General features: G+C 44.0%; 1 protein-coding gene across 3 annotated transcripts in view; it reads left to right on the top strand.

The window, feature by feature from the left end:
• The window catches only part of tbkbp1 (TBK1 binding protein 1), a 130,893-nt gene that overhangs the window by 42,136 nt on the left and 71,512 nt on the right, over nucleotides 1-17,245 (top strand). For all 3 annotated transcript variants that reach the window (XM_069906864.1, XM_069906863.1, XM_069906865.1), the window contains exons 6-7: nucleotides 1,092-1,294; nucleotides 6,541-6,596. In XM_069906864.1, the coding sequence (XP_069762965.1) occupies nucleotides 1,092-1,294; nucleotides 6,541-6,596 (259 nt within the window). The remainder of the gene's footprint in view (nucleotides 1-1,091; nucleotides 1,295-6,540; nucleotides 6,597-17,245) is intronic.

Below are 17,245 nucleotides of genomic sequence, written 5' to 3'. Positions count from 1 at the left end.
ACAGCATCCATGAAGAACACAAGGCAATCGACATTTCAGACCTGAGCCCTTCGTCAGGAGTGCTGAAAATATGGCAGATGCCCAAATGATAAGGGAGGAGGAGAAAGGGGGGAGGAGGTGATGGGAGATACTCACTGACTGGAGAAGGAAAGGGGCTAGGGAGGTGGAGGAAAGGAGGCATGAAGGAAAATGAGTCGACAAGTCAAGTTTATTGTCATCTGATTGCACAAGTACAACCCAACGAAACAGCGTTCTCAGTGCAAAACACCAGACAGAACACACGCACACAGACAAACAATACTTATGCAGGACAAGTATTCATCTATACAAATAAATAAATATTGTTTCATGAATATGAGAGTCTCGGATGGTCAGTGTGAGCAGTTCCTTGGTTGTTCAGTGTTCTCACTGCCCTTGGGAAGAAGCTGTTCCTCAACCTGGTGATGTTGGCCGTGATACTCCTGTATCTCTTTCCCAATAGGAGCAGATGAAAGATGCTGTGTGCGGGCTGAATGGGGTCCTCAATGATTTTGTGTGCCCTCTTCAGTCAATGATCCCGGTAGATCACGTCGATGGGACTCCAGTGATCCTCTCTGCCACTCTTCTAGTTCTGTGGATTGACCTCCGATCCATTTCTCTGCAGCAACCATACCACACTGTGATGCAGCCGGCAAGGACACTGGATAGAGCTCCTGTAGAAGGGTGATATAATGGCGTCTGGTAATCCTGCTCGCTTCAGTTTTCTCAGGAAGTGCAGTCACTATTGTGCCTTCCTGACAAGAGAGAAGGTGTGTGTTTATGATAGGTCACTAGTTAAGTGAACTCCAAGGATCTTGATGTTCTTCACTCTCTCCACTACAGAACTGTTGATGTGTTATGGAGGGTGGTCGTTCCTGGTCCTCCATAATAGGGGATTACCAGAAATTGGAAAGGTTGATATTTGTTGCCATCTGCATGGAGACTTCTGAGATGGAATATATGGTGTTGTTTCCTCCAATTTACATGTGGCAAATTAACGGCAGTGCACTTGATTTCCTTTGTAATTGGTATGGTTTTCCTTTGGGACTGAATGGGTTTGCCTTTGCTTGCAGTGCTGGAGAGTCCATGGCACCAGCAGAGCTCCCAGTCCATGGCCCATCAGCTGGATGAGCAGGTTCGGCTGCTTCAGGATGAGGTGGACGAGCTGCAAAGGAAGTTGCGCAATTGCCAGTGGCGGGAGGGGCAGTACAAAGAGGAGTGCGATCGTCTCCAGTCCCAGCTGAGCCAGCATAGTCTGCAGGAGAGCTGTGCCCAGGTCAGTGGAACTCTTCAAAAGGAGCTGTTTCATGCAGTGGCTTCAACCCCTGACCATGGTTGAATTGACCTTCTCTCTTGAGAGAGTCGCATCAAGCTTCTAGTTGCCACATGTACCAAGATGCAGTGAAAGACACTGCTTTGCAAATAGACATCTCATGCATAGAAACAATGCAGAGAGAGATCAGTTGGTGTGGGTCAGAGATGATATACTTTTCCTATTCTGGGATTCAATCAGAAGTCTGATTGTGTTGAGAAAGAACCTGTCCTTGAATCTGGTTTTGTGTAACCTTGCACTCGTGAATCATCTGGCTGAGAGGAGCGTGGGGTGGGTGAAGAGAGTGTGGCCTGTGGTGGGATCAATCTTGTCTGCTTTTCCAAGGCAGCTGGAGTTGTGGAAAGAGCTGACATCAAGGTCTAGGACTCCTAGATCGGAGACTGAGTCCTCAGTTTGGAACATAGCTGAGGGTAGTTCCCTCATCAATGTGGATATTGGTGTATTTCACTGTGACATGACAGTGGCTAATCTAAGATCCAGGGTTCTCCTCACTAACTTGTGGCTACGAGTTTGAATCTCACCCCATGTTCTGGGAATTTAAACCCAAGTAATGGAATGCCCCTATTGTTCCAGCCGTCCCCGTCCCCCCCACCCCCCCCCCACCCACCCACCACACCTGGCAATACATTCCAGGCACCCATAACTCTCTGTGTATTGTGTATGTATGTGTAAATTACCCCTGATGTCTCCTCTAAACCTTCCTCCCCTCACTTTGTACCAATGGCCTCTGGAGTTTGCTACTCCCGCCCTGAGGAAAAGGTGCTGGCTGAATACATTAACTATACTTCCAATGATCATGTTGACCTCTATTAGGTCACCTCTCATCCTTATTTTCTCCAAAAATGACATCGATGAGCCATTTCTCAGTAATGAAATGCTCAGTTTTTTCCAATCCAGGCAACTTCCTGGTGAATCTCCTCTGTACACTCTTCATAGCCTCCACATTTTCCCTGTAAGAAGGTGACCAGAACTAAGCATTTCATTACTGAGAAATGGCTCATCAACATTTAGTGTCATGTCTCTTTTTCGAGAATCAATTACGGCATTAAACTCCATCTGGTTCCTCAGTTTCCTTCTAAAATCTGCCCTTCCCAACCTGATCCCATCAATGTCTGCAAACTCCTGGAATGCATTCCCTTCATTACATCTAAATGGCCCGTGAAGTCACTTGAGTTTAAGAGCAATCAGAGGTGAATTATATAACCCATGCGAATGAGTCCCATCTCATGATTAAGTAAAGATGTAGCTTACGCAGTGTGGATACAAGCTTTAAGTATCTGTTTGGTATACTATTGGGGAGACGATCTACTAGGACAAGTTGCAGTGCTCATAACTCTAGCAGAGTCTGGCCCTTTGGCTAAGAAGGTAAGGAGAGAGCCATAGTGATTGGGGATTTGATAGTCGGGCAAACTGATAGGAGGTTCTGTGAACAAGATCAAGACTCCCAGGTGCCAGGGTCAGGGATGTCCCTGATCAATTCCACAGCATTCTGAAGCAGCAAGGTGAGCTGCGCTGCACATTGGTACTAATGTCATAGGCAGGAGTAGGGATGAGGTCTAGAAGAGGGAATAAAGGGAGTTAGGAAGGAAGATGAATAGCAGGATCTCAAGGGTGGTAATCTTGGTATTGCTACTTGTGAAATGCAACAGTGAGGGTAGGTGCAGGAAGTTATGGCTGATGAATGTGTGGCTGAAGAGTTGATCCAGGGGACAGGGGTTCAGATTTGTGCATCATTGGGATCTTCTCTGGGGAAGGTCTGACCTGTATAAAAAGGACTGGCTACACTTGAACTGGAAAGGGACCAATATCCTGGTGGGCAGGTTTACTCGAGCTGTTGGGGAGGGTTTAAACTAGTTTGGCAGTGGGATGGGAACCTGAATATGAATGCAGAGAATAGGGGAGCGGGTGGAAAGGATGATGCTATGTGTTGTGAGTTTGTGAGGAAGGACAGGCAGGGGAGGAAACATAAATGTAGTCATTTGGAGGGGTTGAAATGTGTCTATTTCAATGCAAGGATTGTTAGGAATAAAGGAGATGAACTTGGAGCATGGATCAGTACATGGAACTATGATGTTGTGGCTGTTACAGAGACTTGGCTGGCAAAAGGTCAGGATTGGCTGATGCAGGTACCGGGGTTTAGGTGTTTTTAAAGGATGGGAAGTAAGAGGGGGGGAGGAGTAGCATTACTGGTCAGAGATAATGTCATGACTGTAGAAAAGGAGGACGCTGAAGAGGGAGTGTCTATGCAGTCAATGTGGATGAAAGTTAGAAATCAGAAGGGAGCAATCATGGTACTGGGAGTCATTTATAGGTCCCCAAATAGCCCTCGAGATACTGAGGAACAGATTAGTAGGCAGAATTTTTGGAATGGTGCAGGAATTACATGGTGGTTGTTATGGGAGACTTCAACTACCCAAACATTGACTGGTACCTCCTGACTGTAAGAGAGATAGTTGGGGTAGAATTTGTCAGGTGTGTCCAAGAAGGATTCCTGACATAGTATGTGGACCAACTGATGAGAGGAGAGGCCACACTGGATCAAATTGTGGGTAATGAACCTGGTCAGGTGACAAACCTTTCAGTGGGGGAGCATTTTGCTGATAGCGACCACAACTCCCTGAATTTTAGTAGAGTTATGGACATAGATAAAATGGGAAAGTGTTTAATTGGGGAATGGCTAATTATGATGGGATGAGGCAAGGACTAGGAAGAAACTCACAGGAGAAAGCACAGAAGTAGTGTGGAGGATGTTTAGAAACTACTTGTGTGGGGTTCTGGAAGGTTTGTCCCACTGAGACAGGGAAAAGATGGTAGGTAAAGGGAACTGTGGCTGACAAAACAGATGAGACAGCTAGTTAGAGGAAAAAGGAAGCCTACGTTAGATTTAGTAAGCAAAAAAATAGGAAGTGCTCATGAGAATTGTATCGTAGCCAGGAAGGAACTTGAGAAAAGACTTATGAGGGCTTGAAGGGGGCAAGAAGGATTAAGGAGAATCCAAGGCATTCTATGTGTACGTGATTAACAGAAGGATGATGAGAATGAAGGTGGGGCTGCTAAAAGATAAAGGAGGCAACATGTGCCTGGAGGCAGAGGAGGTTGATGAGGTCCTAAATGAATACTTTGCTTCAGAATTCACAAGAGAAAAGGACCTTGATCAAGGTGAGATCAGAATAGAACAAACTCATGTGCTGGACCAGGTTGAGGTTAAGAAAGGAAGTGCTGGATCTTTGTCAAAACATTAAGATTGATAAGTCCCCGAGGCCAGACGCGATACATCCCAGGTTGCTGTTGCAATGGAGGGAAGAGGTAGCTGGGGCAATGGCTATGATCTTTGAATCCTCCTTGGCTACAGGGAAGTTGTGGAGGATTGGAGAATGGCAAATGTTCTCCCTTGGTTTAACAAAGGCAATAAGGAGAATCCTAGGATTATAGACACGTGAGTCTTGCATCAGTAGTGTGCAAATTATTGGAGAGGATTCTTAAAGGACAGGATTTATGAGCATTTGGAGAAGTACAGTCTTCTCAGGGATAAACAGCATGGTTTTGTGAGGGGAAGGTTGTGTCTCATGTCTAATTGAGTTTTTGAGGAGATTACAAAAGAACTTGATGAAGGAAGGGCAGTAGATGTGGTGTATATGGATTTTCGTAAGGCATTTGACAAGGTTCCCCATGAGAGACTTGTTCAGAAAGTCATGAGGCAGGGGATACATGGAACTTTAGCTGTGTGTATTCGGAATTGGCTTGCCTGTAGAAAAAAGAATGTAGTAGTGGAAGAAAGTATTCTTCCTGGAGGTCAGTGACTAGTGGAGTTCTGCAGGGATCTGTTCTTGGACCCCTAAACTTGGTGATTTTTATAAATTACCGAGATGAAGAGGCAGAAGGATGGGTCAGTAAGTTTGTGGATAATATGAAGGTTGGAGGAGTTGTGGAAGGAGCTGAAGGTTGTTGTATGTTACAAAAGGATATATGCAGAGTGGAAAAATAGCAAGTAGAGTTCAATCTGTATAAGTGTGAGGGGATGCATTTTGGAAGGTCAAACCTAAGGCTTGGTGCAGGGCTAATGGTTGAATACTTAACAGTGTGGAGGAACAGAGGGATTTTGGGGTCCAAAATCTCTCAAGGTTCCCGCACAGCTTAATAGAGTAGTTAGGAAGGATTGTAGTATACTGGGCTTCACAAATCGGTGGATTGAGTTGAGAGGTCATGTTGCAACTCTACAAATCTCTGGTGAGACCATACTTGGAGTATTGTGTTCAGTTCTGGCCACCTCATTATAGGAGAGATACGGAAGCTATGGAGATGGTACAGAGGATGTTTACCAGGATGTTGTCTGGATTAGAAAATAAGTCTTATGAGGCAAGGTTAGCAGAGCCAGGAGAAATTTTCTTTGGAGCGAAGAAGGATGAGAGGTGATTTAATAGAGGTCTACAAGATTCTGAGAGGCACTGCCTTTTCCCCAGGGCCAGAGTAGTAAACACCAGAGGACATATGTAGAAAATGAGGGGAGGGAAGTTTAGGGGAGACATCAGGGGTAAGTTTTTTTTTTTACAGAGTTGTGGGTGTCTGGAATGCATTGCCACAGTGTTGGTGAAAGCTGAAACATTTGAGGAATTTAAGAGACTCTTAGACAGGCACCCAGATGAAAGAAAAATAGAGGGTTATGAGGTAGGACAGGTTTCGGTTTTTTTTGTAGGTTTATGTAGGTCGGCACAACCTCGAGGGCGAAGAACAGGTACTGTTCTTTATTGTTCTATATTTTAGTGTGGGTTTCTTGTTTACACATTGGACATTGCTTCTCTCTATGAACTGAAACATCTACAGGAAGATTCCACGGAGTTGAGATACTCCGTTCACCCTCACACTAAATGTCTGTGGCTGAATTCCTGAGTAGAGGAACAGCAACAAGTTTCAGAAGTGATGGAAAATGTGTCGCTGTTTCTATGTTGAAGTTAGTGCAAGGCACCAGGAATGAATTCCCACCTTGAGCTCGTTGAAGGGAGACAAGCATTGTGATGGTTGGGGGTTTGATGGAACCAAGCATGTAAACAGGTCAGTGCCAATCCTGTCATAATAATCACACTCAGTAATCAGAGGGTAAAATCAGATCAACCAACCACCGTTAAATTGTCCCAGTTATACAAAGAACCATCTTTCCATTTAAAAAGCACAGTCTTCTCTCTTTCCTCCAGGAGCTAATGTGTGACCCCCATGACATGGAGTGGATGAAGAGTACGGAAGAAGAGCAGTGAGTATTTGACCAATGTGAATTAATCAGTCCTACTTCAAATGACTTCAGGTTCCTCTCTGTACTTCCCTGCAGTTGAGTACTTCATTCCTTTAGGTTATCTAAGCCTTGACTCTTTGTTTTCACATCCCTCCAATAACTTCCCCACTCTCTCTCCCCCTTGTAAACCAATATATATGTGCACATTTCAGTTCTCCTCTGTTTTAACCACACCACCAAAGGTAGCTGTTTCCACAACTATCAAAGTCCTGAGTTCTGGGATTCCCTCCCAAAACCTCTCCAACGCTTTTTTTTTTTGACTCTCCTTCAAAATATTCCATAAAATGTATTTGCTTCAGCAAGTTTTCTTTTCATCATCCTCTCTAATATGGGTCAGTACCAGATAGATTTGGTAACGCTGCTGTGAAATGGCTTGGGATGTTTTGCTATCAATGCTATATAAATTCAAGTTGTTGTTTGTGGATGAAACTGGCAGTTTGCATGTCCATGCCACACCTGGAGCTAGTGCCAATTTCTAGTCATTACAACAAGCAGGCAGAATGTTTGCACTGAGAGAGAGGCACGCTGAGTGCACCTGGCAGTAAGCCTCACCTGCAGATGGCTGCTGGGGCACCAGTGAGGGTGAGAAGACAATGCTGAGAGCAGATGCCCACTTAAAGGGAGTGATTGGGGGGGAGGGGGGGAAGGTTAGCTCAACGCTGTTATGGTGGCAGCGACCCGGGTTTTAATCTGGCGCAAACAGTATGGAGTTCGTACGTTCTCCTCAAGTTCTTTGTGGGTTTCCTCCATGTGCTCTAGTTTCCTCCAACCCTTCAAAAACGTATGGGGGTCATCGATTAATTGGGTAATTGGGCAGCACAAGTTTGCGGGCTAGGGTGGCCATTTCCAAATTTCCAAAAAGGAGGACTTGCAGGGTCAACATCAGAACAATAGGGGGGCATTAGGGTAACCACCGGAGGGAGGGGGAAACTGGTGTTCGAAAACTCTCTTAGCAGGGCCAGGGGTTGCATGCTTATATCGCCTGCTGATGCTAGTGACGCTGGTGCTATGCGGATATGGGGTCACAATAACTCATTTTGGGGGAGGGTGATGCTTGCAAATGCCCCCTCTTGTTTCTGCCCCTGATGACATGGCCATAGTTACCAACTTACCATATATATACATACATACAATCAGTGTGTTTGACCAATCTTGCTGAATTTTTTGAAGAGGTGACTAAGAATGTTGATGAGTGTAGAGCAGTGGATGTTGTCTATATGGACTTCAGTAAGGCCTTCAGTAAGGTTCCGCATGGAAGGTTAGTTAGGAGGATTCAGTCATTAGGTATTAATTTTGAGATAGTCAAATGGATTCAATAGTGGCTGGAAGGGAGATGCCAGAGAGTAGTAGTGGATAACTCTTTGTCAGCCTGGAGGCCGGTGACAAGCAGTGTGCCTCAGGGATCTGTATTGGGTCCTTTGCTGTTTGTCATATACATTAATGATCTGGATGATGGGGTGGTAAATTGGACTAGTAAATATGCAGATGATGCTAAAATAGGTGGAATAGTGGATAATGAAGAAGGATTTCAAAGATTGCAGAGGGATTTGGACGGCTTAGAAGAGTGGGCTGAAAGATGGCAGATGGAGTTTAATGCTGTTAAGTGTGAAGTGCTCCTTTTGGTAGGAATAATCAAAACGGGACATGCCTAGTAAATGGGAGGGTATTGAAGAAAGCAGCGGAGCAGAAAGATCTAGGAATAACGGTTCATCGTTCCCTTAAGGTAGAATCTCATGGGGATAGGGTGGTGAAGAAGGTTTTTAGTATGCTGGCCTTTATAAATCAAAGCATAGAATACAAAAGTCGGGAGGTGATGTTGAGATTGTTCAAGGCATTGGTGAAGCCAAATTTAGATACTGTGTGCAGTTCTGGTCACCAAATTATAGGAAGGATATCAACAAGGTAGAGAGACTGCAGAGAAGATTTACAAAAATGTTACCTGGGTTTCAAAATCTAGATTACAAAGAAAGATTGAGCAGATTAGGTCTTAATTCCTTGGAGCATAAAGTCGAGGGGGGGATTTTATAGAGATATTTAAGATTACGAGAGGACAGATAGGGTTGATGTGGAAAGTCTTTTTCCCTTGAGAGTAGGAGAGATTGAAACAAGAGGTCATGAGTTAAGAGTTAAGAGGCAAAAGTTTACAAGTAACATGAAGGGGAACTTCTTTACTCAGAGAGTGGTGGCTGTATGGAATGAGCTTCCAGGAAAAGTAGTGGTGGCAGGACCCATTTTATCATTTAAGGAAAAAGTGGATAGGGGATTGGGAGGGGAATGGATGGTTATGGGCAGGGTGCAGGTAGGTGGAACTAGAGGAGAGTACTCAGTTCGGTGGAGACTAGAAGGGCCGAGATGGCCTGTTTCCATGCTGTTATATTGTTATATGGTTATATAAAATTTAAACCATATTGTAAAAGCAACAAATGAAAATGGATGACCATCTTAGTTATTTTATTAAATAAAAATTCTAACATGGAACCTTTTTTTTGCCTATATAAATCCAGCAAAAACCTAGCTATTTCTACATAAATCGGTGATTTTTCTGCTCGAGCCCTTTTTCCTCTTCAGTGATTTATTATTCTACATATTACATACAATACGTGCATTCGTACAGCATAAATATAGGTGAAAGAAATGAATATGGAGTCTCTCTCACCCTCCTTCAAAGCCCGCCACTACTCCACTCAACATCGAAATGTTGCCGATCGCACAGTCACACCCCCCCACCCCCCGTCGGTCTGTGGGCCCACTGCGCACGTGTCAACCGGCCCCAGTAAACTAACCACCGCACATGCACCAGCTGGCCCTGGTACTCCAATCCATCACATGCGCCAGCTGGCACTCACGCATAGGCGGAAGAAGAAACATGGCCGTATATAGCTATGGACCCCAGGGCACCGCATTTAACTGGTAAGTGCCCCCTTCCTTGCCCCTTCATTTGCCCTTCATCTAGCGAGTAGGACCTACATCCCCAAATGGAGGATAAATTAATATCTGGCTCGAGGTGGTGCTGGACAGAGGGTTTAAAAACTGGACTGTCTGGCCTAAACCTGGGCATATGGCCACCCTATTGTGGGTTAGAAGGGCCTGTTACCATGCTGTATCAAAATTTAAAATGTAATCTGTCTCTCGGTTTATATTGCCCTCTCGTGGCTATATTGCATTATTGCAGAACATTTCAGTACGATGCAGTTGATTCTTTGATGCTTATCCAATAAAGTGAATAAAACAAAGTAAATAATATGGTGGTGAACAAATTCAGTGTCAGTGAGTTATCTGACAGTTTGGGAAAGCGATATTCAGGCTCTGGCCCAAAACATTACCCATTCTTTTTCTCCCACTGATGTTGCTCGACCTGCTGATTGTTGCAACATTTGTCACCTTGTTGAATACTGAATCCTTGAATGGTTTTATTTAAACACTGATTTGAACATTAATGTAATTGTTATGGTCCTGCACGCTACTAAACTGGTGGATCTGAATTTAAAGTCGATTTTAAAATAATTCCCACTCGGGAGATTTGATAACCAATGCTCTGGTAGATGCTGAGTGAGTGCTCTCTCAGAGGAACTATATACCTTCTCAGTGGAATGTTAATTTGGTGACATGGCATGCATTGGGTGTGAAAGAGTGAAACATAAAAGTCTGCAGATGTTGTAACACAGAGATGCTGGAGGAACTCAGCAGGTCTCACAGCATACATAGGAGGTAAAGTTATATTACCAGCATTTCGGGTCTGAGCCCTTCTTCAAGGTATGGGAATAAAGGGCTTCCCAGTCAGTGCTGTCACTCAGTTGATGAGCAGATTACTTGCCTGTCATTGGCCACATTTGGAAGCTTGCTGCATGGCCATTGGTTGCTGCTCTCTTTGCCTCACTCGTGTCTCGTAGACTGACGGCAGATGATGAATGATGAGGGTGAATTTAGCTGCTTTGTGGCTTCTGGACGTATCTCTGACCAACTCCCAGCATGGAGGGAAGCTTGCTGAGTTCATGAGGCAAGAAGCCACACCTGCTGACTGGGCGGGAGGGCAATGCTGAGGGCAGCAGCCCACCCACCCAAGTGAGCAATCTGTTCCTTGCTGGGTATCAGTTGCAAGAGAAATACTGGCCTGAACACTGGGGAGATCCTGAATGCTCTGCTTCACAACAAGTTTATTGTCTGTGAACAAAGACATTATGAAAAGGTTTGTTTTGGGAGCACTCCAGCTTGTCAACCTGCACATAGTACAGAGGGCAGTTGCAGAGCGACAGATCAGTTATAACGGTGCTGTCAGATATTTAATCACCTTCTGCATCAAGATAAGTTTTTGTGATCAGATCTCTTGAATAGGAGTTATTATAATGCCAACTATAATTTCAGAATGTAGTGAAACAAGAAAGTCTGCAGATGCTGTGATTGTAATAAACACATAGAAGTGTTGGAGGAACTCGGCAAGTCCTGCACCGTCCATGGGAGGCAAAGATGTATAATCCACGTTTCGGGCCTATGCCCTTTGTCAGGAAACCTTGGTTATATATCTCTGCCTCCTATGGATACTAGCGACCTGCTGAGTTTCTTCAACACTTTTGTGTATTTATTATAAGTTCAGAATGACAAGTTTTCTGTTATGAGTGTAGTACAAGCTGATGCTGGTGAGCCCACACAGATCTCTGGATAAGATTACTAATCTTTCATTGTGGCTTGAACTCTGTGTCTGCATGCTGCAGTTTACTAAGGCAGCTCACTTGTCTTTTTAAAATATTTTTATTGAGTTTAACAAAAACCCCTTACACAAGATATATTAATGATAACATAAATCAAATCATATCATATACATATCACATATCAATTGTGAATTAAAAGCTTAACCATACATTAGCTAATTTAGTTCAGGACATCAAATTCTATTATTCTAATAATTAAACCATAACTCGTACTATGTCCAAAAATAATATTGAAGACAAAAATTATACAAATAAAACATAAAATTCCCTATGTAAGATATTTTATACTTCTCTGATGTGATCATGTTGCTCTGTGGTATGATCTGTAATCTGTAGTTAAACCCACTATAATTTATTCATAATAAAAAGGGGAAAAAAGGAAAAGAAATTCTCCCCGCCGATCTCCCTCTCTCCCTCCCTCGAAACAAAGTTTTCTGTATGTATTGTAAATATGAATCGAATAATGGCCCCCAGACACCAGGAAGGGAATCCCCGAAGCATCCACACCCCTTAAATTCTCAGATTATGATGATTATCCACATCCACATCTTCTCAAATTCACACTTTGCATTATTTTTTCTCAAATTTTTTTTGGAAGACAATTGAGTCACATTATTACCATTGATAGATCAATGACTATTCCCATAGTTTGAAATCTCAAATATTTGGATCCTTTATGAAAATATGACTGGCATAAATCCCATCCGCTGGGCTTTTTTGATGCTCTTAGAAATTTCCTTTTGCTTCTGTCCACATAAGCCTGTTATGTGTCTGCCAAAAATCCGACCTGTGTATGGAGATGTGAACTGGGACAGAAGCTGTACGCTCTTGTAATCCACTGAAACACCACACAGAATGCACTTCTTAGGAGGTTCTTCGTAAGGATTTTCTAATTTTATTGGCAGATTAACCTTTTTATCTTTAATATTGGATCTAATTTTTTCCAAACTTAAATAAGACGTGATATCATGTAACCAATGAATGTGAGTGGGTGAAACATTATCTTCCCACTTTACTAAAATTGTTCTTCTAGCTATCAGCGAAGCAAAAGCTAGGATTCTCTTCTGGATTGAGGAGAGAGATGTATTGTCTTCTCGAGAAAACCCAAATAAAACAATCAAAGGACATGGTCACTGACACCTTGTCAAGGTCACTTAAAGATGGGCAATAAATGCTGGCCTTGCAGGTGGCACAAGCATCATTTTTAATGTATTTTTCCAGATATGAGTCGACTGATGAATATTGCACACTCCTAGTTTTCACCTTGAGAAGGTGGTGAGGAGCCTTCTAGAATCATTTCAGGCCTGGCTGAGCAGCGGAGGAGGAGTTGCAGCATTTATGCCCCACAATGTCAAAGGGCTGGCAGCAGGCGTTCCCATGGGGCTGCTGCTCTGTGACCAAATGGAAAAGAACCACTGTGCCTTGTTGCGGTGACACTGCATGGACATTGTGGGCAAGAGGTGGTAGACTAGAGGTGTTTGGATTGGTTTTTATTCCATTCCTTTAAGACTAGTGGGTGGCTGAGAGATTTTGAAATAAAGTAGTTTGAGGTGGGGATAGTGTGGTGTGACAGGACAGAGTGCTTTGCACTCTATAACAAGTCTATGATCACTAAATCGTCTCTACTCATTTTCTTCCTTTTGTGGTTAGAGGTGATGGAAGGGCTTTCAGATAACAGATGAAAACCTTGTGGCTGTTTTCAGGATTAATGATTCTTCCCTCAGTAAACTTGACATGAGTTTCGTTTCAGGCAACCAAAAAAATTTGTGATATTAGTGTTTTTTTTTAAAAAGGGGCAGAAGAACCAAATTGTTTATCAAACTAAAAGAAACAAATTATTTTTCAAATGGTGCGAAGGAGAAGGGAGGAGCTGTGATCACAGAGTTTAAGAAGCTGGGCCAAGGTCCTTCACCCTTTTGGTGTAACCCAGTCCAGGCAGCAGCAGGTGCAGGGAGGTGAGTTTGAATGCTAATGGTGTAACTGAGGGTGCCATGGGGTAGGAGCGAGAGGCAAGGAATTGCCTAGTGAAATTGGGTGAGGAGTATAAACTGGGGGAGGGGGGTGGGGAGGGGAGAAGAGAAATCCACTAAAACCATCATTATCTCTTTTACTGTCTTGCATTTGCAATAATTTAAATATTTACTGTTGTAGTTGGTTTATCTTGTGTGGCTACAGCAAGTAAGAATTCCATGCATCTGGACGTTGGACGTGATAATTACAATAAACTCACATTGAATATGGAACTAGTGGCTGCTTGGCAGCACGAAGTTAACTGGAGCAAATCCCGAGCTGTTGGTAGAACTCTTCTGTGGATAGAAATTGTCAGTTGAGAAGCTTGTTGTTTGCTCAAGATCTTTGTGCTTCTGTGAGTTTAACTGTTTGAGCGGTCTGCAAAGTGATTGGATGTTTGTTCCCTGTGGCTGTCCAGGACAGTGTCAAGAGTTCCGTTGGAGGTTGTGCAAGGCAGAGATCGAGATGCACTCACTGACTCCATGTGGGACTGAGGGGGGTGACGTGGCCCGTCTGTGAACTGGAACTCAGAGCTGCTGAGCATTGGGCTTGAGTGGTGGTCTGATTTTATCTGTGATAGGAATGATTAAATGGTGATGTGCCAGACTTCACCCTACCCACCCCCCACCCCACTTCTCCACACAGACTCCTGCTCACTTTCCCCCAAATCTCTGCTTGTGCTTCAGCTGGCCTTCCCACACTCTTTCTTCAGGCTCTTCCTTCCCACTCCTTTGGGATCCACCCAGAAAACTCCAGAACCTTACTGCACTCAGCTCCAGGCCCCTCCCCGCCCCCCTCTGGACCCCACTGCACTCCACTCTAGACCCCGTCCCCTCCGCTCTGCTCTAGACCCTGCCCATCCACCGCTCTAGGCCCCGCCCCACTCCAGACTCCACCCCAGCTTTCCCATTCTTCCCCCCCCCCCAATGAATCTTCTCACTCTCCTTCCACATCCACTCCTCCCCTCCCACCCCTCTGGATTCTCTCCCACTTTCTCTCAGTTCTGTCCCATTCTCTCTCCAGACTCTCCCATCTCTCAGGATTCTCCCACAATCTCCAAATCATTCCTTGCTCCATTCTCCATCCTAGCCTCCCTGGTTCTCCCTCCCACACCTCATCTCCAAGCTCCTGTATACTCTCTCCAGTCCTCACTCTCCCTGCACAGCTCCCTCCTCCTTTGTTGACTTAAGTTGTTGCTCCTCATGAAGCAATTAGATGCTCCTTGCCTGTTTCCAAGAGATACTATATTGGGCTGCACTAGTTGTGTTCAAATTTGTTTCTGTGAACCAGAAGCCTGGCTCTAATGGGTTGAATTGATGGAAGGTCAGCCCACAGATCAATGGAATTTCTTAGAAGAGGGAAAGATTGTGGAGAATGATCTGTTAGCACATAATTTCCTCTTCTGATTCCCTGGTCCACTCAACCTTTTCCACCAAGCACCTCCCTTTTTGACCACACTTCCCTTGCACTGTAGGTGATGCATCATTCGTCCCTTCACCATGTCCCTTCCCACTCTAAGATTACAATGATCTTATTAAAAGAAGGTAAACAAGAAAATCTGCAGTAAAAACACAAAGCTGGAGAAACTCAGCAGGTCAAACAGTGTCCTGTATATAGCAAAGATAAAGATATAGAACCAACATTTCGATTTGAGCCCTTCATCAAAATCTGCAGATGCTGGGATCTAGTGTAGTACACAAAAGATCTTTTGAGTACTGCATCTTATTGAATGACGGATGATGGGCCATCTTCTCTTATTTATTGTGTTCCTGAAGCCATGGCTAGGTGGTAACACAATTGATTGTATCTCCTCAGCAGGTTGATTTCTGCTTCAAGAGCATAAGCTTTTTTTCCCCTGCAGTTGGTTCGTGTCCAATAGCTTGGACATCCCTGGCATAGTGCGCATTTATTGCCCACTCTTAATTGCCCTTTGAATCGAGAGGCTTCTTGGGACAGCTTAGGGACAAGAGTCAACCACATCATTATAATTTTAATTTAAAGTAGATTAAACTGGACAGGGACTATGGGTTTTCCTTCCCATGTTCCCATTGCTGCTTACAGCACTTGTGATCTGGGTGGGATCCCATCATTGGGTGCTGCCTCTGTGAGGTGCACACTGTCTTGCTGTGAATAACGATGATGGGGTGAGTACAGGGTTACCGGGGGATAAATTGTGGAGATTATCCTGCCAATGGATTAACAGATTGGAGAGCAATAACACTGGGCAACTATTTCTTTTTCCAAAAGTTTTGCTTCCTGAAAACAAAATTGGGGACCATGATAGACAACTTCAAGCTGAGCACAAAGATGTTTTCAGATCTGCTGTATCACATAGGAAGTTTGAGAAACATTAAATTAATTTTTATTGAATTTAGCAAGTTTAATCGCATAATGATGCTGACACATTGCATTAGTTCAACTGACCTAAAAATGTTTTGCCGCTGATTTTCATTTGTACTCAGCATTTGATGCCCCTCGTGTCAGTGTCCAACAATAGTTGGCCAGCATGGATGGATTTCAGTTGCCCTGATACCGCATTTCCATGGTCGCAATGTCCTGGTGAAACCTTTCACTGTGTTCGTCACTGACTGCACTGAGATCAGCAGGGAAGAGGTCCAAATGTATTTTCAATGATGTGTTGCATTTCAAGGTTTTGTCTCCTTGAAATATGACAGGAAATCACAAAAATAGGTTACATCTAGAAAACAGTATGTGATAGGAAACTTTTAAGGGGGTTTTCATGACCAGCAGCCAAAAATCCATAAAATACACCCAAAAGTGTTCAGGAAGCAAAATCTTTTTTGTCCAGTGTAATACAACAAAGGATTATAAAATGATGCAAAATACATGTCCAGAAGGTCAGTTTGTACTAAATAAGAACAAAACATTGCCAGCATTACAGCTGAAAACTTACCACAGAAAGGCTGATTCTGATACAGGCAGAGAAAATGACTTGGAGAAATATAAATGTAATGTCACCCTTTTCCTCTCGTCTTTCTAAATGGATGCTGCCTGACCCGCTGAATATCTTCAACAATTCTTTGTCTGCCAGAGAACAGGAGTTAGCTGAATTTGTCTGAAAGACAACAACGTGCCCAGGGAGAAGATAAGATGCTGTTCCTGAGACTAATATTGTTCCTCATCGTGGGGTGGCACGGTTGGTGTAGCGGTTAGCACAAGGCCATTACAGCGCCAGTGATTGGGACCAGGGTTTGTTCGTTCTCCCTGTGTCTGTGTGGGTTTTCCCTGGGGACTCCGGTTTCCTCCCATCATTTACGACGTACCAGGGGTGCAGCTAACTTGGGTGTAAATTGGGCGGCATGGACTCATGGGCTGAAATGGCCTGATACCGTGCTGCATGTCTACATTTAAATTTAAAATATGATGGTGTGAGGAACACAGATAGAAAGGTCATAGTGAACGGTAAGCAACAGAAAGGTTGGAATCACCCCAAGGGCTGAATCAAGGTACTTCACAAAACAGTCAGCCAATCTATGCCTGGTTTCACTCATGTGAAGGAGAGCACATTGTGAATATTAAATATATTATACCTGATTGGAAGAAGTACATGCGAATGGCCACTCCACATGGAAGGGCTGATTGCTTCCCCGGATGGAGAGGAGGGAAGAATTGAAGGGAGTGATCTGACACCTCCTGTGGTTGCTTGGGAAAGTACCGTTAGAAAGGGATAATGCTAGGGACTGGCAAGAGGGGGGATATGGAGGGAGAGAAATGGTGGAAATTGGTTTTTGATGGAGGAATCTCATCAAGCTGGTGGAAATCTTGAAGGAGTGTCCACTGACCATGGAGGCTGCTGTGAGCCAAGGGAGCTCTTTCCCTGTTCTATCTCAGAGGAGAGGAGGGTGAAAGCAGAGGCCCCAGGCTGCCTCCATT

This window comes from Narcine bancroftii, chromosome 12, assembly GCF_036971445.1.
Source record: "Narcine bancroftii isolate sNarBan1 chromosome 12, sNarBan1.hap1, whole genome shotgun sequence".
In the NCBI taxonomy this organism is placed as follows: domain Eukaryota; kingdom Metazoa; phylum Chordata; class Chondrichthyes; order Torpediniformes; family Narcinidae; genus Narcine; species Narcine bancroftii.
This window is presented reverse-complemented; position numbering and strand designations above follow the sequence as displayed.